The sequence below is a fragment of the Rousettus aegyptiacus genome, unplaced genomic scaffold, assembly GCF_014176215.1.
Source record: "Rousettus aegyptiacus isolate mRouAeg1 unplaced genomic scaffold, mRouAeg1.p scaffold_m13_p_4, whole genome shotgun sequence".
Taxonomy (NCBI): domain Eukaryota; kingdom Metazoa; phylum Chordata; class Mammalia; order Chiroptera; family Pteropodidae; genus Rousettus; species Rousettus aegyptiacus.
This window is the reverse complement of record NW_023416307.1, coordinates 6148178-6173331: the sequence shown is the minus strand read 5'-3', so window position 1 is coordinate 6173331 and position 25154 is coordinate 6148178. Positions and strand designations below refer to the sequence as shown.

At 50.3% G+C, this 25154-nt stretch overlaps 1 protein-coding gene across 1 annotated transcript; it reads left to right on the top strand.

The window, feature by feature from the left end:
* Positions 1-448: 448 nt before the first annotated feature.
* Positions 449-24371, top strand: IFNGR2 (interferon gamma receptor 2). Its single transcript, XM_016162332.2, is given in 7 exon segments — positions 449-976; positions 7867-7999; positions 13363-13559; positions 17081-17229; positions 20506-20674; positions 21051-21208; positions 23684-24371. Coding segments are annotated over 7 exon segments (1290 nt in total). The 5' UTR covers positions 449-882; the 3' UTR covers positions 24074-24371.
* Positions 24372-25154: the final 783 nt, after the last annotated feature.

Genomic DNA, 25154 nt, shown 5'->3' with positions numbered 1-25154 from the left:
TCTTTTACAAGAATGGCCAATTTCAAGAGTTCTACAGAAAGAAAATAAAATGCAAGAAGAACAGAGGTAAAACCCTGTGCTGCCAAATTCGCGGCTGGCGGCCCGCCCGGCAGGCTCCCACCCCGGCCCTGAGGACCCTGCGTTTCAAGCCGCGGGGTCCCCCGCCTCATTCCCCTCCTCGCCCCCTCCCTTCCGCGCTGAGCAGCCTGGGAGAGTGGGCCTCCCCGCCCCCCACACACCCAGTTCCTGAGGTTACTTCCTCATTCTCCTAACTCCTTCCCCAAGGCCGAACCCGCAGGCCTTTGTGAAATGTGGGGCGCATCTCCTCTCCCTGGTATTCTGTCCCCATGACCCCCCCCCCACGCCCTCTCCTTCCTTCACCCAGGTCCTTTCTAACGTCACCCTTAAAACATGTTTTCAAAAAAGGATTAAAAGAGACTTGGGTTTCGCGGGGTCTTCCCGGAAGGGTCGCAGGAACCCCGAAGTGGGTGTCTGGCGGGGCTCCCTCTCCGCCCGCCCCCCGTGCCTGGCCCAGACCGGCCGCTCCGCGCTCGGGGAGGCGGCCTTGGGGGGCCCGGCGCGGCCCCGGTGCTGCGCGCCGCGGCCCGAGGCAGCTCGGGGCCCCCGGGCCGCGGACCCCGGCGGCGCCCGCCAGCGAGCCGGCTGGGGGTGCCGGGGAAAGTCCCCCGCGGCGGGCGGGGCGCTGCGGGGCGGGGCGGGGCGCGGCGGCCGAGCGGGACTCCCGGCCCCGCCGCCGCCGCCCGGGAAGAGGCGGGCCCCGGGCCCCGCGCACGCCAGGGCCGCGGCGGCGACGTGAGCGGCTCGGCGAACCCCGCGCCGGGGCCGGGCCGCGCCCAGCGCCCCCGCCGCCGACCCGCGGCCATGCGGCCGCCGCCGCCGCCGCCGCCGCCGCTGCTCCTGCTGTGGCCGCTGCTGCTGCAGCTCGGCGGCTGCGGCGCCGCGGCGCCCCCGGCAGGTAAGCGCGGCCTGCGGCCCCCCGAGGCCGGGCGGGGCGTCGCCGCGGCGGGCTGGGGCGGCCTGGGGAGCGCGGAGCCAATGCGGGCGCACGGGGACCCCCCGGTTGGGCGACAGCATGCGGGGGCGCCCCGAGGGGGGAGCCTTGGGGGTGGGGGGCCGTAGCGGGGAGTCTGCGGGCAGCCGGCGGTGGGCGGGGGCCAGCGGGGCGCTCGAAGCCAGTGTGGGGTGGACGGCGGGGATTTCCGCGCCGTGCCGGGCGGGGAGCTGGCGGACCCAGTGCAGCCCCTGCCGGTGTCCTGGCGCCCGGGCCGGCCCTGCGAGGGGGACCCTCACGCTGCCCCCGCGTGCAGCTGGACGCGCCGCCGCCCTGCCGCGCACCCCCGCGCCCTCGAAGCGCAGTGCGGGGCCGTCTCCCAGCTTCTCAGAATGGACAGAGGAAGGGCCGCCTCTGCCGGCCGCACGTCCTTTGTCACGGCCACACTGACGGTAGGGCCTGGGGCGTCCTCGCCAGCGGCTGGGGCTGGAAGCGGGCCCGGGCCCGCCTTCTTCGCGGCTTTCGTGCCCTGGTGGTCGGTCAGCCAGGAGCCGCGACCTCCGTTTTGGAGGTGTGACCCTGCCCCCCCCCCCCCCGTCTTACTACTGTGTGTTCAATAGCGGTCAGTTCCCCCGGATTCCGTAGATGGGGGCAGCGTTCAAGGCAAGACCCAAATATCTGGAAGCCCAGTTGTGTTGGAGAGCAGACTTTAAATCCCAGCTCTGCCCCCATGCAGACAGCCCCCCTACCTGGGCTCAGCCTCCTTCTACCTCTGACACTAACTGACCACACTTATAAGCCAAATACAATTTAAAAAAAAAAAAAAAACGGTAGGGGGGATTGGAAGCTGGAGAGCTAGCTCGGTGATAAAGGTGCGGGTAGGAGAACGTTCTCTCTATGTTGGTGTCTTGCTGGCTTCTTTCTCTTGGGGAGACTGATAGATGTTGTGTAGCGCTTAAAAAGCCTCAAGGATTTAAAAGTTTCCTCCCATTTGCAGTCTCAAGGTGTCCTTCCAGTTCCTTTCTTCTACCAGCATCAAGGCCCTCAAATTCCAAAGCTCCTGGGCGAGAGAGGGGAGCCTCCTCTGTGAGGATGGGTGCTCCTGGTTAAATGGTTTTCCCCCAAGGAGTCGGTCAGATGGGTAATTCCACCCCTCCCCAGCTTCAAGTCTTGAGCAACCTAGGAGGTCCACACCCTCCCTAGACCTCCTTCAGGTGGGAGTTGGGGGTTGGCAAAATGTTGGTAATTACCCAAGCTGGGTGATGGGCATGTGGTGGTCTGTGACCTGTTAGCGTGAACCCAGGGGTTGACCTTGCCGCAGCACCCAAGGGCATAGCCATCTCTCTAGTGATTGCCTTTTACTGTAGTCTACAGAAGTTTGGATCTGTGTGATGATAGGAAATGAACTGGTTCTTCACCATAGATCCTTTGAAAAGCATCACCATGTTATATTCATCGTTATTTTTGTGACTATTTGAATTTTTTGTAATAAACAATTTTAAAACTGGGATATTTTTAAAAGAAACTTAATCAAAAGTCTTTGTTAGTCAAAACAAAGTGAAAATAATTAAGGTGATTATATGGTAAATGGGTAATAGAAAAATATGTCCACGTGTTTTGATTATTTCCAGGTGCCCTTCAGTAATCAAGGAATTGTTTTTATGATCAGAGGGAAAAAATAAGTATTGGAAACAAAATTTTAAAGGGAGACTTATAATATCGACCCCTTAGAGCTGTTATAGGGAGAACATATGTAAAATATTGGCCCCGACCCAATTCGTAGTGATACCTTAGGTCAGGGGTCACCGGGGCAGGTCCATAGCCTATTAGGAACTGGGCCGCATAGCAGGAGGTGAGCGACCAGCAAACAGAAGCTTCATCTGCATCTGCAGCCGCTCCCCAGCGCCAGCATCACCGCCTCGGCTCCACCTCAGATCAGCAGACATTAGAGTCTCATAGGAGCCCCAGTCCCTGGTGCCAAAAAGGTTAGGGAACCACTGCCTTGGGTGGTGGCCATTCGCTTTGGATTGAAGACTAAACAGCTCTAAAGTGCAATTAGAGTCAGCGGAACTGACTCTAGTAATTTAAGTACCTGAGCGTTGAACAACGAAGTGATCGTTGTAGCCGCCGCTTCGTGTCCCAGTGAACTGGATCCATCCTCCTGCCACAGAATCGTATCGCCATGATGTGCCGACTTGAACATCCAACGTTTCTGATGCGCTTAGAGACCACTGACAAAATCAGGAAATCCCAACGGCATAAAAGCCATTGCAGACGAATGCGCGCTAAGTAACTCTTGTTTGTCCGTACTTTCAACATTCGAATCTACCAAGTAGCTGGAATGTTTGGGGGCAAACTCTGTAAGTGATAGTAATAGCTACCATTTATTGGGCCGCTCCTCTAGGTCAGGCAAGCTGCTAAGTGCTTCATGTACATTATCTTTCTTAATTTTCTCAACCATTCTTTTGAAGGAGGTAACAGCCCCATTTTCCTCCCAAACCATTTTTTCTTTTGAAAGAGAAAAATGGTCTGAGTAAATAAGCTGATGTCCAGTGAGTAACTTCCTGTTTATGGCTGAGGATTCAGGGGATTTTTAAAAAAATTTCTCCTCAGCTGCAGGGTGCTGGAGGTGGGCTCAGTGATATTCATCATAATGACCCATCCACAGCAAGATCCTGAAGGGTCTTCGATTGTCGAGATTAAATGATTAATTTTAATAACTGTACTTTCTCATCCGTGTGTGATGTGAGTTTGTCAAGCTATGCTCGTAAGACCTGGGGTAGCCTATCCTTAAATATGTGTCACGTCTCAAATGCCTGGATCCAGGGTAGATCAGAGGTGCTGGGTTATGGCGAGAAGGCAGAACAGAGGAGCTGTGCTGGCGAGGCTCAGGGGCAGGGGACACACTCGAGGACACCTAGGTTATCTCATTTTACCGTTAACCGTTTAGGAATCAGTGCCCCAGAGACTGTGGAGGAGGACGGTGGAGTGGGGCTTTGCGTGCCCTGCTTAGGGTGTGAGTTTTTCTCTTGCAGGAGCCCGGGTGGCATTAAAGCACTGGTGTCCACCTGCGGCGACTCTGTCCGTTGGCTGTTGATGCTGTGACAAATGGCCACCAACTTTGTGCCTTGAAACAACACAGATTTATTATCTTACAGCTCTGGAGGTCCGATGCGGGTTTCACTGGGCCGGAATCAGGGTGCGGTAGGGACGCGGTCCTTGCTGGAGGTCCTGGCGGGGAGAATCATTTCCTTGCCTTTTCCAGCTTCTAGAGAAACACCCTTGTGATGACATTGGGTCCACCCACATAGTCCAGGATAATCTCCCTATTTTAGGTCTTCCGATTAGGAGACTCACTCTCATTGCAACAACCCTAATTCCCCTTTGCCGTGGAAGTCACAGAACACAGACCTCTTTGGGCAGACCATAGAATGCAGTGCTCAGTGCAGGGCTGGGCAGCCTGTTGGAGGTCACCAAAGGCGGGGTCTGGGTAACTGCCTGGCACTTAGCACCTGCAGAAAGTCATTCATCAGGACACCTTGAAATAGTCACATCTTAAAACTTATACTGAGGCAGTAGTGTCTGGTTTGCCTTTCCTTCATGGTCTTGCTCCTTGCCACAACTCTGGGAGAGGCTGTATAATTTCACTGTTCATGAGGAAACTGAGGCTCAGGTGGGGTTTGGCAGGGTCCCGTGGCTGAAGGTGGCAGGATCAGGGATCCAGCTGAAGCCCTTTGTCCATAAATCCTGTTCTCTTCCCACCGAGCCTTTGTCAACACTATTAACAGCAGGTGCTATGGCCCTAAGTATACCCACTCTCGAGCCATCCAGATACAAGTCCATGGTCCCGAGTTTCGTACCCACTCTCCCTGCCACAGCCTCTATGACCAGAAAAGGGAAGGCTTAAGCAAAAACAAGGAAGGGAAAAGAGAACCTGAGCTTTGCGTGGGTTTTGAGTGAGTGAGTGTAAGCTGAGGACACAGAAAACTGGCTACAGGATCTCTGAAGGAGGTTGTGTGTCTGCTCCTCCAGACACTGGCGTTAAAACAACCCCTAAATCCAACAACGCCAGTCTTCCTGGAGCTCACCGCTTTAGTGTCTGGGGGAGAGAGTCAGTAAGCTGCTGGCGATGAGAAGAGGCAGTGATCGTGTGGTACCCACACTGTTCTCAGCTGTCGCAGCCTTTCGAAGTCTGGAGCAGCATCACCCCCATTTTACAGAGGGGGTAGAGCCGAGGCGCAAAGAGGCGAAACAGCTCGTCCGAGCTCCCACTAAGAGCGTGTGGCTTTGGGCGCAGGGAGTCCAGTTCCGGAACACGCTCCCGAGCACCGTGGTGTGAGCAAAGGTGGGGGAAAAGCAGGGAGAGGGCGCCCTGGGCCCTGGGCCCGGTCCGCAGGAAACGGCTCTGACGGGGTGGCTCCCGAGCAGAGACGTGAAGGGTAGAGAGCTTGTGGCCCAGCAGGAAAGAAGGCTCCGGAGAAAGGGAGCAGCAAGGGAGACACGAGGCGCGAGCGTGTCCACCGTTTTCCAGAAACAGGGAGACCGCGTGGGCCAGAATCGAGGGGCGAGGCCGTTTGGGGACAGGCCTTCTGAGAGGGCCGTGGTGCAAGGCGGTTGTTAATGGGGGGACGGTCTGTGGCACTTGCTGGAGACGCACAGTTCTAAGGCTTGTTTTCTTCTCGCTGTGGTAAGGCAGGATTCCAGGAAACTCAAATGTACGGGCGGAACTGTGGGTCCCCTCTCACACGCCTCAGTAAGAGTGAAAGTCGAAGAAAGTGGGAGGCCCGTCTGCGGCAGGGACGTCAAGGTGTCGGCAGGGCTGCCGGGGTGGAAGCCCTTCCTTCAGCACTGGGTCCCTGGGTGCTTCCTTTCTTAGCCGAATGTCCAGACTGGGGAGATGGGGGTGTCAGGAGAAGGGTGGAGGGAGAGGAAATGCCCGCTGACGCCCCCGCCCCAGACACGGGGCACTGCGGCAGGCAGACTAACGGTCCCCAAAGATGTCCACATGCTAAGACCCTTACCTGGCAAATGGGACTTCACGGATGTGATTAAGGGTGCTGAGATGGGAGGTGACGCTTGGATCATCGGGCTCTGTGGGTCCAAAATAATCTCAAGAGTCCTCGAAAGATGGAACAGGGAGGCAGAAGAGTCAGAGCCAGACAGGTGGCCGCACAAGCAGGACTCAGCCCAGCGCTGCTGGGGGCAGGGGCCACAGTCAAAGAAGGGAGCAGCTTCCAGAAGCTGGGGGAGACGAGGAACCGCGCGTCCTCCTGGAGCTTCCAGAAGGAGCACAGCCCTGCTGACACCTTGACGTTAGCCCAGTGAGACCTGTTTCGAACATCTGACCTCCAGAACTGTTGAGACCCTAAGTCTGGGTTATTTTAAGACAGTAAATTTATGGCAATCTATTTCAGCATCGATAGGGAATTTATGCCAGGCGGCACAGGGGGTCTCTGAGTCTCTGATGGGCGCCCAGCCTGAAGCAAGCGCTTACCCCGTGGGGCCCTTCTCGGCCCTCCCTGGAAGCGGGACTTCAGTGCTTGGCTCAGTCTGGTGGCGCTGGCAGCCACAGCGAGCAGGAAGGGCTGTTAGAGGAGATGCCCGTCACCACGCTGTGCCTGTCAAGCATCTGCCTTTGGCTCAGCTTTCATGAGGCCTGGTATGAATTGGACAAAGTGTCAGTTAGCTGGTTCAGTAAAGATCTGGAGTGAAGGTTAGCCAAGCTTGTGGGTGTGGAGACAATGGACATCCCGTAAGGAAACAAGTGGCCACAGACCCTTGGTAACGCACCTTTCAGAAGGAGAGCTGGCCCACCCGGTCACTGTTCGTCAAGATGGGATGCGTTTACCAAAAACGTGCAGTTTAAATTTCCTGCTCTGAATTCTGGTACAGCACGTTTTCCAAACTTTTTTTTCTCACCTTCTGGGTGTTTCTCATTAATCTTTCAGTGTCCGAGAAAGTCTTATCATCGTATTTGCTTACTAGAGAGTAGACTGTTGAGCCCGCAGCCTCCAGCCCAGTCCTATAAAGTATCAGCCTGGGGGATTGGGGCTGTGTCTGCCAGGTCACCCCAAGGAGGGGGATTCTGATATTAGTGGGGGTTCCCTGGGGAGTGCGACAGCTTGTTTGTAGTTCTCAACCTTTCATGTGCTTAAGATTCATCTGGGAAGCGTGTTGAAAATGCAGATTTCCCTTTCTAGGGTCGGACCTGGGAATCTGCCTTGTAAGCAGCATGTCAGTGATTGTGATGCAGGGGCGGGGGGGGGGGGGTGCGGTCCTCGGGGAGCAGCGCCGCTCTGGTAAGGCCCGGAAGGCAGGCCTCGCGCCCCCGCACGCTCCGCCCTCCTGCTTCCGTGTGCGAGTGGGCACGCGTGTTCGTGGAGGTTTCCCGTACGCTCCCTCGGCACTGGGTCTGTCACAGGGCCACCAATTTCATCTTCACAACAGCCTTTGGAGTGTCCTATTACTGCTCCCTTATTCCTGAAGCAGAAACTGAGGCCCGACCGTGAAGTTAGTTACCTGCCCAGTCACGCACACTCAACTCAAGGTGGAGCAGGCATTCTGGTCCGGCCAGACTCCGGTGGCCAGCCCCCGCCACCTGCAGGTGGAGAGGCAGCCCCAAGCCCCTCTTTCTTCCCACGGACTGTGTTGATGGTACCACCTTTCGATAAAAGCAGGAGTGGGGACATGCCAGGGAGGTCGGGTGATGCCATTCCTGCGCTTGGACAAAAACCGAGTTGTACACGTGGTTCGGCAGTGTGTATTTAAATATGTTTGTAACTGAGTTTTCTCCTTTTGACCCTCCCTTTCCGTTCCGCCTCTTCTCCCTTCTCTTATTCTCTGTCCCTTTCAAGACTCTCGTTCCCAGCTGCCTGCTCCTGAAAACCCGAAGATTCACCTGTACAATGACCAGCAGGTTCTGAGTTGGGAGCCGGTCTCCCTAACCAATGACACAAGGCCGGTGGTCTACCGGGTGCAGTTCAAATAGTAAGCAGATGTTTCCGTTGGTGTCTTTCTTGGGAGCTGGGGGGAATATGGGGCGGGGGGGCGGGGGAGCTGAGCCACCCAGGCCACCTTCTCATTCCTGCCTGTGAGCACGAGTGTCAGCACATCCATGGGAAGCAGCTATTTCTCTCATATTTTTAAAATCTCCAGGGACAGAGATTTCACGACTTCCCACTCATCCAAATGCTCAGAGAACTCCGCCGTCTAACCACATGACTTCTTAGTTTGGCGGAAGTTCATTCTCTGGTTGGTTTCAGGAGAAACCTGTATAAACAGGCTTCCCGGCTCGAAAAGGCAGGAGGCACCTTTTAGCCTTCATCTTCTTCGGGTTTAAAAATCTGTTTTATTCAACCTTACAAGCCACATTTGGCCTAACGAGGAATTTACTCATGTAATTACTGTTAATTCTCAGTTTCCAAGTGGGTTTTCCATTTCGCATAATATTCCGGCCCCTCATTCTCTCTCTCACCTCCTTGTCAAGCTTTTATATAACACATAGGAAGCAAAAAGGCAGAACCCAAGCCCTCCGTTGTTATTTGCTTACATTGTTAAATATGTTCGTGGAAGACTAAGTTAAAATTATTGACTAAGTCATTTTATATTACTAAATAAACAATTCAAAGAAACGGTAATTCTCAACGCTTGTGAGAATGTGGTTGGTTGGTAGGTACAATGCTGGGTCAGGATCGATTGGCACATCCCTCGTAGGGAGTAATTCTTCTATACATTTAGTCGTGGAAATGCTCATGTTAGTTTTACCCTAAGTAGAAAAAAAATTCATAAAAACATGCATATTGAAGTGTATGTTCATGTCCATCAACAGGAAAGTGGCAAACTGTGTCATGTTACAGTTGCAGTTGGCCATTAGGCGACCCCTAAAAAGGATAATTGTGTATCACCTGGTAGTGGTTGCAACTCTGTAAAAGTTGGAATATGTCTGTAGTCAAGAATAAGTAGAAAAATGATAGGCAGTTAATGTGTTGGAAGAGTGGGTTTCCAGATGATTTCTTCTTCATCTTTAAACGTCCATTGTAATAAAATTTGCTTAATAAGAACAGAATCTAAACTGGGGTTTAAAGGTTACCTCTGAATCATATTTATCTATTCCTCAAGTAATTATAAATTACAAACACAACCATCTCTAATAACTAGACCAGTCCACTGGGACCAACGGCATAACTTTTGGGACCCAGTGGAAAATGAAACTGTGGGGCCCCTGTTTAAAAATCATTAAGAATTTCAAGATGGCGGCAGTAGCAGCAGCACGTCAAACCAAGTGCCCTCCAAGAGTAGGGCTTTGTGTCACTGCATAGGTCACATACCTGAAGCTGGCCCTACTCAGCATTTAGTAAACATAATATCCTAAACCCAAACAAAAATTTCAGTAACAGGAAGTCCCAGCGGATTTATTGACTGACATTCCTTAACCTTGAATGGGGAAGTACATTTGCGCGTTGACAGAGTGTCCGTAAATATATACATATTTTGTTAAAGCTTTTGACAGTTTCATGTCACAGACTGAGTTGTTTCCTTTGTTTTCTTTTTGGAAAGCATTTTATAGATAAATTTTTTTTTTAGGGTAGAAGTTAGTTTTGGGAAAAGGAACAAAGGACGGGGTGAATGCGAACATCCCTGTTTAGAAAAGTTGAGGAGTCACTAAAAACTGACCCTGAGGCGGATTCTGTTTTCATTTCCAGTTGCAGATTTGATGAGGAAGAAGGCTTTGCCTCTGTTTTGTTTTAGATTCTTTTACACTTTCAGGACATTTTAGTTACGTTAAATAATTTAATTTTGAGGCTTGTGGGACTTAAAACTTTCCATCCTGTTTCTGTACAGTAAAGCATTACTGTAATTATAAACAAAGGTGCCTCCGTTTTATGACAGTCATAGTAGCAAAGCCACAATCACGTAGAGGACTTCATAGAAAATTTGAAGTTTATGTAAACTTCAAAGTAAATAGTGCAGCCTACAGGCTGTATTTGGCCCACATCGTTTAGATTTTTATTCCAATTACTGTCAATATTAAAAACCTGGATATTTCACTTAAAAAAAAAAAAAAGAGCCCAATTTTTGTTCTTGAAAATACGGACAGGTAGCAGAGCCCTTTCTAGGTCATGCCTCACCTGGCCTGCTGCCAGGCCGGGACCTGCCCAGTGCAGCCTTCCCAAGACATTTTTTTAATTTCTTTTTTTTTTTTCCTGATTTTAATAACAATACATGTTCTTTATAGAAAACCCAGGAACATAGAAAGAATAAAAATAAAACAACCTATTGTCCTACAGTCTAAGAATAAGCACTATTCTCATTTTAGTGTATTTCGTGTAAACATAATATCCTAAACCTAAACAAAAAGATTTCAGTAACAGGACTCGACTTCTTTTCTAAATACATGAACTTGTTTGAAAACATGCTGGCGTGTGTATAAAAATGAAACAAAAATGGGGTTACGCTTTTGGGTCCCGTGTCTCTTTTTAAAATTATTTTAACGTAGCTAACCATGAAAGCATTTTTTTTTCCTGTGATTATTTCTGCATAAACATTTTTATTGCATGGTACATCACACGTGCCCCACTGACCGGTATAGATAGCTGACGTTTGTAGCTGTCATAGGTAAAGTCCTCACACATAACTCATTTCATTATTTCCTTATATTCCTAGAAGAGGATTTGCTGGGTCAAAGGGCTGTGGTCTCACAGGCTAAACGGTAGGATCTTTAGTTGCCCCGATGTTTGCCAGATATCGACATGGTGCTTACTAGGCACCAGGCCCTTGACCAGGCTCCTTCCTGATGGCCACAGGGTCTACCTTCGTGGCAACTCCGGGAGGCAGTTACTATAGTTTTATCTCTACTTTATAGGTAAGGAGTCTCAGGAACAAGGAAGTAAAGTAACTGGGATTCGAACCCAGGTAATACGGCTCCAGAGTCCATGTTTTTAACCCCTGTGCTATGCTGGGCTCTCTCTCGTGATGAGGGTTGCTTTCAGAATTAGGTAAATTCAGGGACAGAGGCAATCCATAATGTGTACACCCCAAGGAGGAGCTAGAATGACTTGCTGGGTAAGGCTCAGACTGGCCGATTGATCAGAACGCCGAGCTAGAAGCTGAGAGTCTGGCGCTGGGCAGTGTCGTGCTCTTGAGGCTGTATGTTTAGTTCATTTTTCACTTAAATGGGGCCCACGTCACCTTATTTTTACCCTCTGCAAATAGATGGGGAGGCGGCTCTCCAAAGGCAGCTTCCTTTCCCCAAAACTGCTGGCCTTCGTGTGTCAGCTGTCACTCACATGCGGATGGCTTGGTCCTCTTTAAATTCCTGTTTTGAAAAACAGTTTTAAAAAGTACTTCTGGGAAAGGGGCAAGTTTGGAAGAGAGGCAGGGAAGTGGAGCACAGGTAGTGGATTCCATGGCGAGTTAAGGAATGAGCCTTTGAAATGTCGGAGGCCTTTTGCCCAAGTTCAATAGCTGGGATCAGTGGAGAGGAGGTTAGTGTATCTGTAAATATCCATATACCTTGAAAAAAAAAATCACGTACTTCTGAAGCACACACCCCCAATCAGAGAGGGGTGCCCGAGGTTTGGGATCCCTCTCTCCATTAGGGGCTGTGGCCCCAGGCCTTGGAGGTGTGTGAAGATGGCAGACGTTGTCTATGGAAGCCCCGGCCACACGTCTTGAAGTGGCATTCATCTTGTCACTCGCCACTGTAACAGAAGATAAGTCTCTCGTCTGGGCCAGAGGCACACTTTCACACATGTGGTGTGTGAAAGCTAGTGGCAGTGATCCCCAGAGTCGCTGTCCAGGGCATAGCTTGTCCCGAGAGGGGATACCTCCCACTGCCCCTCACTGAGGGTAATAGCACCCATTCTCCCTGCCTTTTGCCCAAATCTATCACCTAAGACAAGGACAGAGGTCAGAGCTGGGAGCCAGGGTCCCATTGGGGGATGTAGCTTTGGGACTCTGGGGAACGCATTGTCACATACAAGGACACGTGGCCATGTAGTTGGCAGGGTTTTCATATGGGGAAGGCAAAATTATCTTTAAATGGGCAGTGAAAACCAACTTCACACTAGCTGGACACGTGAATGGGGTTCATATGAACACAGTATCACTCGCTTCTAAGACACAGGCTGCGGAGGCTGAAATCAGTTATACCCACCATTTGGTTATTTGTATCTACAAGTGTGTTTTTCTTCTGTTAGCTCATTAGTTACTTTTTGTTTTATATTCCACATATGAGTGAAAGCATAGGGTTCTTGTCTTTTTTCATCTGACTTATCTCACTAATTAAAAAAAAAAAAACTTAAAAAAAACCAGTTGTAGGACAGAATGGGAGAACATATTTGCTAACCAAATATCTGATAAGCAACTCGTATCTAGAATATATAAAGAATTCTTACAACTCAACAATTAAAAGGCAAATAACCAAATTAAAATATAGACAAAGGATTTGAGTCCTCCAAAGAAGATATATACGGATGACCAACAGGAACATGAAACTATACCCAACAGTATTATTCATCAAGGGACTACAGATCAAAACCACAGTGAAATACCCCAGCGCACCCACTCGGATGGCTACGGTTAAAAAGGCGTAATGACACATGTTGGTGAGGATGTGGAGAAACTGGAGCCTCATACATTTCGAGCAGGAATGCAAAGTGGTGCAGCCGCCTTGGGAAATAGTGACCAATAGAGTAACCTTACTGACCCAGCAATTCCACTCCTAGGTATAATATACATACCGCAGAGAATCGAAAATATATGTCCACACAAATACTTGTATGTGAATATTCTTAGCATTATTCATAATACCCAAAAAGTAGAAACAACCCACATGTCCATCAGCAGATGAATGAATAAACAAAATGTGATATATTCCTACAATGGGATAATATTTGGCCATAAGAAGGGACGAAATACTTATCGTGCTTGAAAACATGCTAAGTGTGACAGGCTAAGTGAAAGGAGCTATTCATGAAAGACCATGTAGTTTATTATCCCATTTATAGTCACAAAAGACTTACATAGTTTATGATTCCATAATAGGCAAATCCATAGAGACAGAAAGTAGATTAATGGTTGTCTGGGGCTTTGGGGTTTAGGGGGGTGGGGAAATGGGGAGTGACTGCCGATAGGTACAGGGTTTCTTCTTGGGATGATGAAAATGTTCTAAAATTGATTGTGGTGATGGTTGCACAGCCTCGTTGAATATGCTAAAAGCCACTGACTCATACACTTTAAACACGTGAATTCTATGGTAGGTGAGTCATAGTTGAATAACGCCCTGGGGAAACTGTCAGACGTGATAGGAAAGAGAACTCTGTGACATGGAATCCCTTTTTTCTTTTCAGCTCCGCCAGTGACACGTGGTCCAATGTCCGCATACCGAATTGTACGAGGATCACAGCCACAGAGTGTAACTTCACCCACACCAGCCGCTCGAAGGGGTTCCCGATGCATTTCAATGTCTCCTTACGTGTCCGGGCTGAGCAGGCAGAGCACGTTTCCGCCTGGGGGACGGTGCCTTGGTTCGAGCACTATCGGAACGGTAAGAGAGACCTTGCGCATCGGGCTTGCTCTGTCGTGCCCAGGTTTCCTTCGCTTCCTTCTTCACCGAGCAGTGTTAACTCCATGCACCTCAGTCCTGCCTCTCACCCTAGACAACCGGCAAAGAGGTGGCTTTGATGGTCCAGCCTAAGTACTGACCGTGGAGGCCGGTGCTAGGGGAGTGTGATTTGCTTTGATCAGGCCTTGGCAGACTACAGCCTGCAGGCGAAATCTGGCCCGCCAGCCTGTTTTTGCAAATAAAGTTTTATTGGCATGCAGTCATACCATCTTTTAACGTGTGGTCCATGGCTGCTTTCATGCTACGAACGTAGAGTAGAGCAGTTAGTTGCAACAGGGACTGTCTGGTCTGCAACACCTAAACTTCCCCTGGCGCTTCCTGGAAAAGTTTGCCGACCTCCATACTAGGTCGAATACTAGCATGTTGGCTGCACTGATCACCCTTACCCATCCTGGCACAACTTCTTTCATGTTCAAGAAAGACTTTAATCCAGCCTCGAATGGTCCCTGGCACATAGTAGATACTCAGTAAATATTTGTTGAATAACTGAATGAAGAAATATGCTCCCAGGTACTGGAAGTGAGCATAAGAATCATCAGATACCAGTTTGTACACTTGTTCCTTCAAGGATTCATTTTTCACGTGGTCATCTGGGCCCGATGTTTCTTCATTGTCCATGGTCGATACCACCAAAGCGTCACACTTGCTGGGATCCCGATTCAAACTCCAGCGTAAGGCAACCGAGGAAACGGGGCCCCTGCGTCAAGCTGCTATAGCTCATTTATTTCAGGTGTTATGATGGTATTTTGTTTATGTTTTTAAAACGGGGGGAGGGGGTGGGTCCCATGTTTCAGAGATACATTTCCGAATTATTTACAGATGAAATGATGTGATGCCTGAGATCCAGCCAAAATAATCCAGAGCATGGGAGGGCCGAGGGCAAGGTGGACGGCCCCGGAGAAACAACGCCGGCCGTGACTCGATGGTCGATTTAAAGTTGGGAAACCAGTTACCTCAACTTCCGTTACGATCTTCTCTCTGCTTTCTGTGCGTTTTGAAATAGGAAGCTGAGAAGGAAAAAAAAATCAGTGGGCTGTGCTAGGTGATGATGCAGGGACGGAAAAGGCAGACAGGCGGCCAGCTGGCCTTCTGCTGTGGACAGGTCATTGGTCCCTGAGTAGAGAAGCACTGCACATTCGAGCTATCAAGTGTCGCCTAAGTGAGAATTAGTTAAGAAATAATAATGATGATGATGATGCCCAGGAGAAAAAGCATAGTACGAGAAGCAGGACCTGTCGTAAAGGTCGTCGGCCCCGTCAGCGGCCGCCTGTCCTTTCAGCTCGAGCTGGGCAGCAGCGTTCCGGGCGCGTCGCTGGCCGGGTCATCGGCTCTGCCCCATCACGTGCAGGGTTCGGTGGGGGTGGTCTCCAGTCCCGTCGCCGCTTTCACCACCTGTGGAGCTGGGATGAGGAACCGGCACGAAGGTGGTTTACCCAGCGCTTGAGGGTGGAAGGGTGAGATGGCTAAAGGGAGCAGCGGGCTTCGGCGTCACACAGACCCGGGTTCAAACCCTCCTCTGCCACTTACTGGCTGTAACTCTTGGCAAGTACTGTCACCCCCCCCCCCCAGGCTTTGGTGTCCCCTGTGGGAAACAGAGATCACCTTCTGTGGTCGCTACACGGATCTGTGTGGACTCCCATGTGAAGTCTGTGTTGCCCGGTTTATAGTAATCACGCAGTGCACGGAAACCGCTCTCAGAGGTTATTCATAGTGCCACCGGCCCTCCTGAGAGAAGGCTGGTCGCTTTCCACCTCAGGACCAGCTTTTCAGGTTGGCGTCAGATTCCAGATCCAGCACGGCCCTCAGGAGGGGCCAGGAGGGACCGTCTTTCAGCATTGGCCTTGCAGATTAAGGGATGAGCCATTGCTCCTTCAGCGCTCATGGGCCAACTCCCCCCCACCGCCCCCCCTCACCCCCCCCCCCGTGCATAAGTCACGAAAAGGTGAGAGAGGCCTGCCGCAGGTGGCCGAGCCCCGCGCCCCAGCGGGCTTTCCTGTGCTCCATTCATTTGACCGTGAAAAGGGAAGCTCCCGAACCAACCGCGTGTGCCGGCATCGGAGAGCAGGTCTCATGAAGGAGCTCTTTGTCACTCGCAGCCAGTTCACAGACCTTCCTCTCGCTGTTGGTGCGCCGGGCCCTGTGCTGTCTCTGTCTGGATTAGTTCCTCCACCAGAATGAATGAGGTCAGAGGGCACAGCTGCAAACCCGGGAGGGACTGGTTACTTTTGCTACAGAGAAAGCGGCCAGACCATATGCCTAACCTTGCCCCGGGGGAGGGGAGAGCATGGAAGTGTAAACACGAAACTGGGCCCGGTGATGTACTGTCTGACTGTACAAAACAAACAGAAACAGGCCTCCTAGAGCTTGAAGACCCAATCTATACTTTGATCGGAGTTCCTCCAATAATTATACAATAATTACCCTATAACTGCTGTAACCTTTTATTTATAGCACATCATGAGTCACAGTCCTTGTCACAGTCCCATGATCATATGAAAAGGCTTAACAAATAGATTTGCAATAGTCGTGTTTCTTGGTTATTCTGTTTAAGTGTCGTGTTACAGTAAGCTAGGAGACAAATGAATTTACAGGTTTGTAAACACCACCTTTGTTCATTTATATAGAAATTATGGAACAAAATATGTATAGGTAAGAGCTCACAGAAGCTTTTCCCTTCTGCGTGAAAATGTGAACTTCAGTTAACCTTCCAGCTCTGTTTCTCTGGAAACCTGACAAAGGCAGCATGTCAACCATGACAGTAGGCAGCATGGCTTCCAGTCAGAATAATCCCTGACTGGGAAACTGCATTTCCACTGAGACTATCCGAAACAGACCTGGCAGGAAGCTGCGTCTCTGGGCTGTGCCACGTGCCACCATCCTCGTAGCCGGGCACAGGCCTTACAGGGACCCTGGGACACATTCCCGTGGAGCTGTTATAAGACGTATTGGCCCTTGTGGCTTTGAAGCCACGGAGGCCCCTGCGCCTGCCTCACCTGGGTCTTGACCCCTTGCACCTGCACTGTCTCCTGGGGGACCTGAGAGACCCGCTCTGGCCATGACGTGGACCACCGCAAGAACCCTTCCTTCCATGACAGCAGGAAGTCCCCGGTGCTGCACTGTGGCGCTGCCAGGCTTCCTGCCCCATAGCCTTCCAAATAAATGCGGCCGAAACAGCCGCCGGGAGTCTCGGGGGCCAGGATGCAACCTCCTGCGTATATAAAGGCACGTGCATGCAAGAATGTGTGTGTGCACATACGTTACATATGCAGTATATAGTATGTATGTGTATATGTGCATTGTATCGTATTATATATACTGTGTAGCTATAATACTGTATACAGTATGTGTGTGTGTGTGTATATATATATATATACGCGCACAGTATATAGATGTGTATATATATTTTTATATATTCTTTGTTTTTGTTTGTAATTCTGTTTCAGTTACCATCGGGCCTCCAGAAAACATTTGGGTGACCCCAGGAGAAGGCTCCCTTATCATCAGGTTCTCCCCTCCCTTTGACGTCGACGACCCCTCCACGGCCACTTTCTTTTATCATGTCCATTACTGGGAAAAGGAAGGAAGGAAGCAGGCAAGAGCATTTTTTTGTTGTCGTTATCTTGACTTTCTTTTCTTTGGAGCTTCCAATGCAGCAAATCAAAGTAAATTTCTAAAGCGGACAAGGAGAACAGGCTGTCCCAGTATCACCTTAGGAGTCTGAGACCTAATCTGGTTTCAAGTCACGTCTTCACGACCTGTTTTTCTCCTCGCTATACTGAGAATCCCCTCCGTCCGAGGGGCCCCTCAGTCTGATCTCACACTCCTCCTGTCATCGAGGGTCCAGACTTGGCCAGCACATTGATTGTGATGCCTCCGCCACTCTCTGGAGTTGGAAGGAGGGTCTCGTGGGCTTATTTCTACAACAAGGAATCCGGCACTGCAGTCTGCAAGGCTTAACTATGTCAGTTTCTCTGGTTTGGACGGTTTACAAAGATGGCACGTACGAATAGGTGAGAAGTATACTGGGAGGAGAGACTGTGTTCTAGGGAGAAGGCCCAGCAGGTGTGCGAAGGCCTGGCCCATTTGGAGAGCCGTAAGCGTGTAGATCTGTCAGGAATGCCCACGGGGCAAGGAAGGTTGACAAAGGTGGGTCAGACCAAACGGGCCTGGTCAGCCCCGTGTAGCACCGGGACAAAATGATGGCTTTCAGTCATCGCCAGTGCCCGATTGTCCAAGTTGCATTTAATGTGCTTGCATTATCTATGTGAGCTTCACGATGTCATGATGTTATTTCAACATGGTAATAATTTTTACAATGCTAGTAACAGCTTATGTTTACCAAGGGCTTTCTTTGTGTCTGGCACTGGGCCAGATGTTTTGGATACGTCCTCTCTCATTTAATCTTTATACCAACCTGTTACAGAGAGAGAAATAGGTAGTTAAGCAGCTCGCCCGAGGTCCGCCGCTGACAGCTAGCAAAGCAGAGTGGGCCACCCAGCCTCGGGGTGCATGCTCTCATTTGCAGTTTTTCTCTCGTGTAGTTTATATTCGTACTTTTTCTTCATCTCTTTAGGGTGAGTCTAAAATCCCTGGGAAGGCAAAACTCATGAAAGAACAGGTTCTTAGCACACAGGGAAGAAGGAAATGATCATTTCTCCAAACCGGAGGTCGCCGTCTGGTCAGCCAGAATAGGGGCGTGCCTGGGAAAATCCAGGAGGGAGAGGCAGCCGCCTCTTCTGTACACGCCCTGCACTTCAGACGTAATGCTGGCAACGCGGGAGAGGGAACGGATGCTCTGACCACGTTTTTCTCCTCCGCCATTTAGTTGGTCTCTTGTCCCAAGTGCACGTTACAGTGCTCCCTACCAAGGGGCCTGTCTCCACATTTGTGCTTATGATGGAGTCAGTGGCTTCACTCCATTGAATCGGCCCCCCGAGGGCAAGTTGGTATCGTAGTTCTGGGCAGGGCCGCCCAGTGCTGGAGGACTCAGCCTCCAGGACACCGAAACCAGACTCGCTTGGCGGGGCGCCCTAATGAAAAGTGCACAGATCACACTCCGCCACCCGGAATTGGCCGGATGTCGCTTAGCCATTCTAGGCTGCAGTTTCTTTTTCTAGCAAGTGAAGCAGTTGTCATAAGGCAGAATCTGTGAAGACCCCCAGGTCCCTTTCTCCCTTTCGATCGGAGCTTCCAAACTTTGAACTTCCATGAATAAAAGACTCTAGGGCTAAAAAGTTACTCTGAAAACCACCAGTTATGATCTCTTTCCACGCTATGAGGCTGTGTCGCCAAGAGCAACCCTTAGATATGCTCAAAGGACTTATAGGACTAGGCTTATTGTAGTTGTACTCATATGATTTATGACAGAAAAAAAAAAAAAACATAAAGCAAAATCAGCAAAGAGAAGATGCTCATGGGAAAATTCCAGAGGAAAGCAGGCATGAGTTCCCGACTCCCCTCCTAAGAGACTCACACGGGGTACACTTAATTCCCCAACAGCAAGTTGTGACAATATGTGACATGTCATCGACCAGGGTTTTACTGGGTACTGGTCACATGGGCAGTCCTATCCCAGGCACAGATCAAAATTCCAGGCTCCCAGATGGAAAGAAAGTCTTCAGCATAAAAAAAACAAACAAACAAACAAACAAACAAAAAAAAAACATTGTTGGTACAATAAAGCACCCACTCTCCGTGAGGGAATGGCGGGACCTCCTGAAATGCAGGTTCCCAGGGCCCAGCCCTGCAGCCATGCCTTTCCTTCCAAGGACAGCAGTCTCGGGCCTGAGCGTTGGCTCTTCTCTGCAGCCTGTGATTCTAAATTTTAGAAACGCTAACCGGCTGCTGACATAAACCCAAAGGGAATTCTGTCCTTAGAATTGCTTTATATGGCAGTACAAACAAAAAAACTTTTTTTCTCTGCCCTGGAAACCTATCAGCATTAAACAGAAGAAAATAGAATTAATAATCACCTGTAATCCTACTATTCATAAGTAATACAATTATTTTGTATTTTTTAAAATAAGATCAGTAATCTAAAATAAGATTGATAATCTAACATAAGATGAATAATCTTCTTTTTGGTCAATACTATAGCAGCTTCGTCTCTCCACATTACTGAGCATATGTCATACCACCATTTCCAATGGCCACAGTATGTTCTCCTGTCTCTCAGAATTAGAAAGCAGTCTTTTACAAGAAGCCCTCTATTGCCATAATGTAGTGTATCTTTCTCTTGTTTACCTGTGGAACAATGACAGCTTTCTCCGGGACAAGAGGGAGAAGCCAGTGACTGGTGTGGAGGAGACCAGGCCTGAGGGAGGTAGCAGCAGGGAGGTAGAGAGCGGACAGGATCCTCTGAGAATGGGGGATCCCGCTGTTTACCGATCACATAAATTGCTGAAGTCATTCTGACTAAAACTCTGAAAGGAATCAGCACATTCCTTTTCAGTCAAAACTAGAAGCAAGTTGGGAACTAAAGGCACATTTTTTTCTAGAATGATTTTTTTTCCCCTCTATTGACTAATGTGAAGTATCTACATTAGATTAACTGTGAAAAAACAAAGTGTCCGTTTTAAAGGAGAAAATGCCATCTGAGAAGTTTGCTACATTCCAGTTTCGGACCCTCCGTGGCTGCCGCGGGTCCTCCGTGGGCCCTCTGAGGCCCCACAGCCAGAAACAGCCAGAAAGTCATCACTTTTCACATATAAAATGCATCCAGTGTAAGCCAGCGACTCCTTAAAAACAGAATTTCCTTGTTCTTTGGTTACGTGTCCACTGTGAATTTGAGGAGACGTTGGAAAGATGGAAGCGGCTTGCAGTGTGTTTGGGTCATTTACATGTGTGGCTGTCGGTGGTTTTCACGCAGGAAAAAGGCCCCTTCAGGAGCAACTCCATTGTGCTGGATGACTTAAAACCCTTAAGGGAATACTGTTTACAAGTCCAGGCCCAAATACTTTGGAAATTATCGAGCACCAACATCTACAGTGCACCTGGGCATCCTAGCAACATAACTTGTCTCAAAACGACCATAGACGGTAAGCTGTGCCTTCTTGTCTCCTTCTGAGCCGGGAAACGAGTACCCCCAAGAGAGCGAAACTGGGGAACTAGAACGAGGTGAAGGGCGGGAGGAGTGGGGAGATCCAGAGGGACGGGAGAGAGAAGAGAGCACGTAACTGTCGCTCTCACGAGCTTGGCGCCCAGAGGCCCAGTAGCAAAAGCTGAACGTTTGCTTGATTGTAGGATCGCCTTACTAGCTGCTAATTTAAGTGTATGGTGTGGGGAGGGGGCTGGTATCTGTCCATTTTGCTGGGACATGAATACTTTGTAAGCAGTTGGCAGATGAGAAATGACCCGATGTCTGTATCGTGTAATGAGAGGGTCCCTTTTTTCACTTTTACGTCATCTTTTTAGCCTCTACCAAGCTTCAACGAGACGTCCTGGTCGCCATAGGGACCTTTTTGGTGCTGGCAATGCTGGCAGGGTCCTGTCTCTTCCTGGTCCTGAAATACAGAGGCCTGATTAAGTACTGGTTTCACTCTCCGCCAAGCATCCCACTCCAGATAGAAGAGGTACGTGCGCGTGCGTCTCAACAGGTGACGTGTCAGCACGCCACCTGGTCACACCTAGGGGTTCAGCAGTGGGCGGAGCCGTGGACACAGAGGTTTCAGTGGTGCGGGGTTATCTGTACGTTCACGTTCATGGCAGCATCAGGCACAACAGCCGGAAGATGAAGGCAGCCCAGATGTCCGTCAGCGGACGAACGGATAAACAAACGTGATCCGCACATACAATGGAGTCTTATCCCGCCTCAAAGAGGAGGGCGACTCGGACCCATGCTGCAACCTGGAGCAGCCTCGAGGGCATTGTGCTGGGTGAAATAAACCAGTCACGAAAAGGCAGACACCGTATGATTCGGCTCGCACGAGATCCTCAGAGCGGCCAGGTTCACAGAGACGGTGGGGGTATGGATGGCGGTGATGGGGAGCTAACGTTTAACGGGGACACGGTTTCAGTTTTGCAGTGAAGAAAGCTCTGGTGACAGATGACAGTGATAGTGGCACAACAACGTGAATGTACTTCCCTGAACTACACGCGTGAAAATGGTTACGATGACCATCTTCATGTTATGTGTCTGTGACCACAGTTTTAAAAAAAAATGGTGATGGCACGAGGTCGGGTGGACCGATGGCCTGGCCTGGCCAGGGGGCTGGCGGCAGGAGGCCCCCCTCTGGAGACAGCACGCCAGGCCTGTGATTTTTGGAGACCGCCCCCTCCCCCCAGCGGAGCCTGGCTGGAGGGGGCAAAGGCCGTAGAGACAGGAATCAAGCACTTGCTTTGGGGCAGACGTTGTGTGTGCTTCGTAGGAACCCGGAGTAAACGCACACAGAGCTGTGAGCACAAGGCCTTGCACACCAGGTGCTCGGTGGGCGGTACCAGTGTCGTTAGGGCCTTGAGGAAGAAGGGTGAAGTGGGTCTCGGGCAAAGTCGCTTTTTCCTGCACAGCCCCCAGACCCCCCAGGGGGCCGTGAGGGTAGGCGGCACTCTGAGCACACAGTGGGGACATCCTTAGCGTCAGAAGCCAGCCGATAGAAGAATACTTGAAAGTGTCTGCTTCTGGAGGTTTAGTATTTCTCAGTAAAATTGGGTTAAAACTGAAAATCGTTTCGTTGGAAACAGTCTTACTCTGTCATCTCTAGAGTGTGTCGATGGTAGGTAAGATGCGTCTGTAAGGGCAGAGTGGTGCTTTCAGAGGGAGCAGCGGCCCCCCGTTTTCCCTCATCTGTCACCTTCGAAGTACTCCAGCACGGTCCAAGTGACGTGTGAAATTCCCTCCTGGAACCTCCCTACAAATACCGCATGATTCCACTTGTAAAGGGCCCACAGAGACAAGAGAGTCAGACGGTGGTTACGGGGTGGGGCACAGGCAGTTGCTGTTCAACGACTATCAAGTTTCAGTTCTGCAAGATGAGTAAGTTCTAGAAAGCTGCCATGTGCCCCGCGGTGCCCGTAGTTAGTGCTGTTGGGGTGCTCTCAGAACCTCGTGAAGCGGGTAGAACCCATTTAAGTGCTCTCACCACAAAATAAACACAAAGCGAAACCTCCCCGATCCATATGGGTTCTGAATCGCAGCTCTCGACGGGTCTCGGGGTTTTACTAGTAATCTCCCTCACGCGGCAGAGCGACCTCTGGACTCTAGTAAAGCGAACTCTACGCTTAAAAAAGGGTGAAGGTGATTTACCGCTAGTGGCTTTTTGCGGGGCTCGAATCTAAAACGTGAAGTCCTTCGGTTCACTTCCCTGAGAAAGTGTGAAAAATCCAAAGCAGAGGCCACCGCAGCTACCTGAGAGTAACGAATCCTATTTCACTTACCTTTTCGAGGTTTGACAAGCGCAAATGATCCGTCCTCGTCCCTCGTTTGAGACGACAGCCAGCTCCAAGCTGGCCGTATTTCAGTATCTCCCGGCGTTTCCAAGGGCCAGCCACCGGGCGCTGGGTAACCTGGTGAATGGATGGCCAAGTCCAAAGCCGAGGCCGGAGGGAAAGCAGAGTTGGGCTCGGTGAAATGTCACCGGTGTTGAGGCCCTCGGCTTTCCCACGGCCCCACCGCCAGCCCCCAGGGCCATGCCGGCCGCCCCTGCAGCCCACGTTCCGTGAGGTCAGGATGACCGGTGGGCGGAGCGGCTGAGAAAAACGCTCGTGAACTTCTCTTCGCCCCCGTTGTAGGTGAACGAGAGGTCCTGTCTCTCTCCTTCACGGAAAAGGTCGACTTTCAGAGACGTTTTAGGATTAGTGTGATCCACAGGCACCGGAGCTCGCCCTCCCTGAGTGCGACGCCCCAACCCACCTTCGGAGGTCACCTGCGATTCACATCGGATTCATATCAGCGGCGAGATTGTTGGGGAGGGGAAGGCACTTTGAGCTGGGGGTTGTGTTGGCGGACAGAGTAGGTAGGAAGTTACACCTGAACGACTAAAACTAAAGTGAGAGGTCTGCTATTCTGAACCAATAAACTAACGACAATATTGGTTTTCACCCTTTTCAAGTATTTAAGGGACCCAGTGCAGCCGATCTTAGAGGCCCTGGACAAGGACAGCTCGCCAAAGGATGAGCCCTGGGACTCTGTGTCCGTCGTTTCGTGTCCGGAAAAGGAGTGAGAAAACGTCCTCCAGATCACTTTGACCCAAATGGCTGGTCCAGGAAGAGGGCATGGAGCCCCCGAAGCTGCTGATGCGCCCCCCGCCCCCAGGACTTTCCGGAGCCCGGGACTCCCTGTCTCCATTGCAAAAAGGGCCGTCGGTGCCTGGGGACAAGTAGTGGATCTCGCGGGGGAGACGAGCTTATTTTTTTTTAAAAAGAAATTTCTAATAATACAGTTTTCTACAATGATTCTACGGAGATATCCCAGAAAATTTAAGGTTTCTCTTAAACACTAAAAAGGCATGTCATTATTTCTTAGCAAAATGTCTCCGGCATACCTCTGATATTGTTTATCGTCGTTTGGACTGGGCAGTGAGGAGACCTGGTCCTGTCCTTGACTCTGGAAAGTGAGCTGTGGCCCCTTGGGCAGGTCACATAACCTGTCCCAGCCTGTCCCAGCCAGGGACACTGAGCAGCCCTTCGCATCCAGTCCCCCAGCTTGAAATGTGATTAATCCTGTGAATATTTTCCGAGTAATTTAAAGGGTTTTCTTCAAGCCAGTAATAAAAAACTGTACAATTAACTTTTTAAAAATCGATGTGAAGTTTTTTCCTCACCACTTTGCCACCTTCTTTTGGCCTGTTTTCTGCAAAGTTTCAGCTTTTTAAAGTCACTATATCTAAACCTTTGTTTTCTTACATAACACGCAGTATAGCTACTGAGGCCTCATGGTCACTCAGCAAGAACTTTCTACAGCTGTCGCTTGATTCCCTGAAGAAGCATAAAGGGGATTTCCAGAAGCCACATTAGCCTTTCATTTAATGTCATGAGTCACATGTGTTGACCAAGGCAGGGCCCTGTAGGCAGTAAAGAGACTTAATTAGCTCATGGATGATAATGATGTCCACCGGGCACCCAAGTCTTTGGATTACGCAAGTATCGATTGGCTCTTTTGTCCAAAGGACATGGATTAAAACCCATTTACATGACTCCTAGCATTTAGGAAGTAGATGTGTAGCTTCACGCCCCTTCCCCCAGATACACAAAGTGACACAGTTGCTGTAAGGTCTGCTTTAAAAAGAAGCCCCTACCGGCCCCCTAACCTTGACAATGGGAAGAAGAGATGCTCACTGCAAGTCTACGAAGCTTTTAGCACTAGTTGATGGAATCACCTTTCTCTGTCTCTCCATCTTTCCCATCTCTCTCTCCCCATCTCTCCCCATCTCTCTCTCTCTCTCTCTCTCTCTCTCTCTCTCTCTCTCTCTCTCTCTCTCTCTCTCTCTCTCTCTCTCTCTCTCTCTCTCAGATGGGGCCCTGTGCTGCTGGTGAGGAATTGGCTCTTGAACCGACTTTCTGAGCAAGCACTGTGTACCCTGC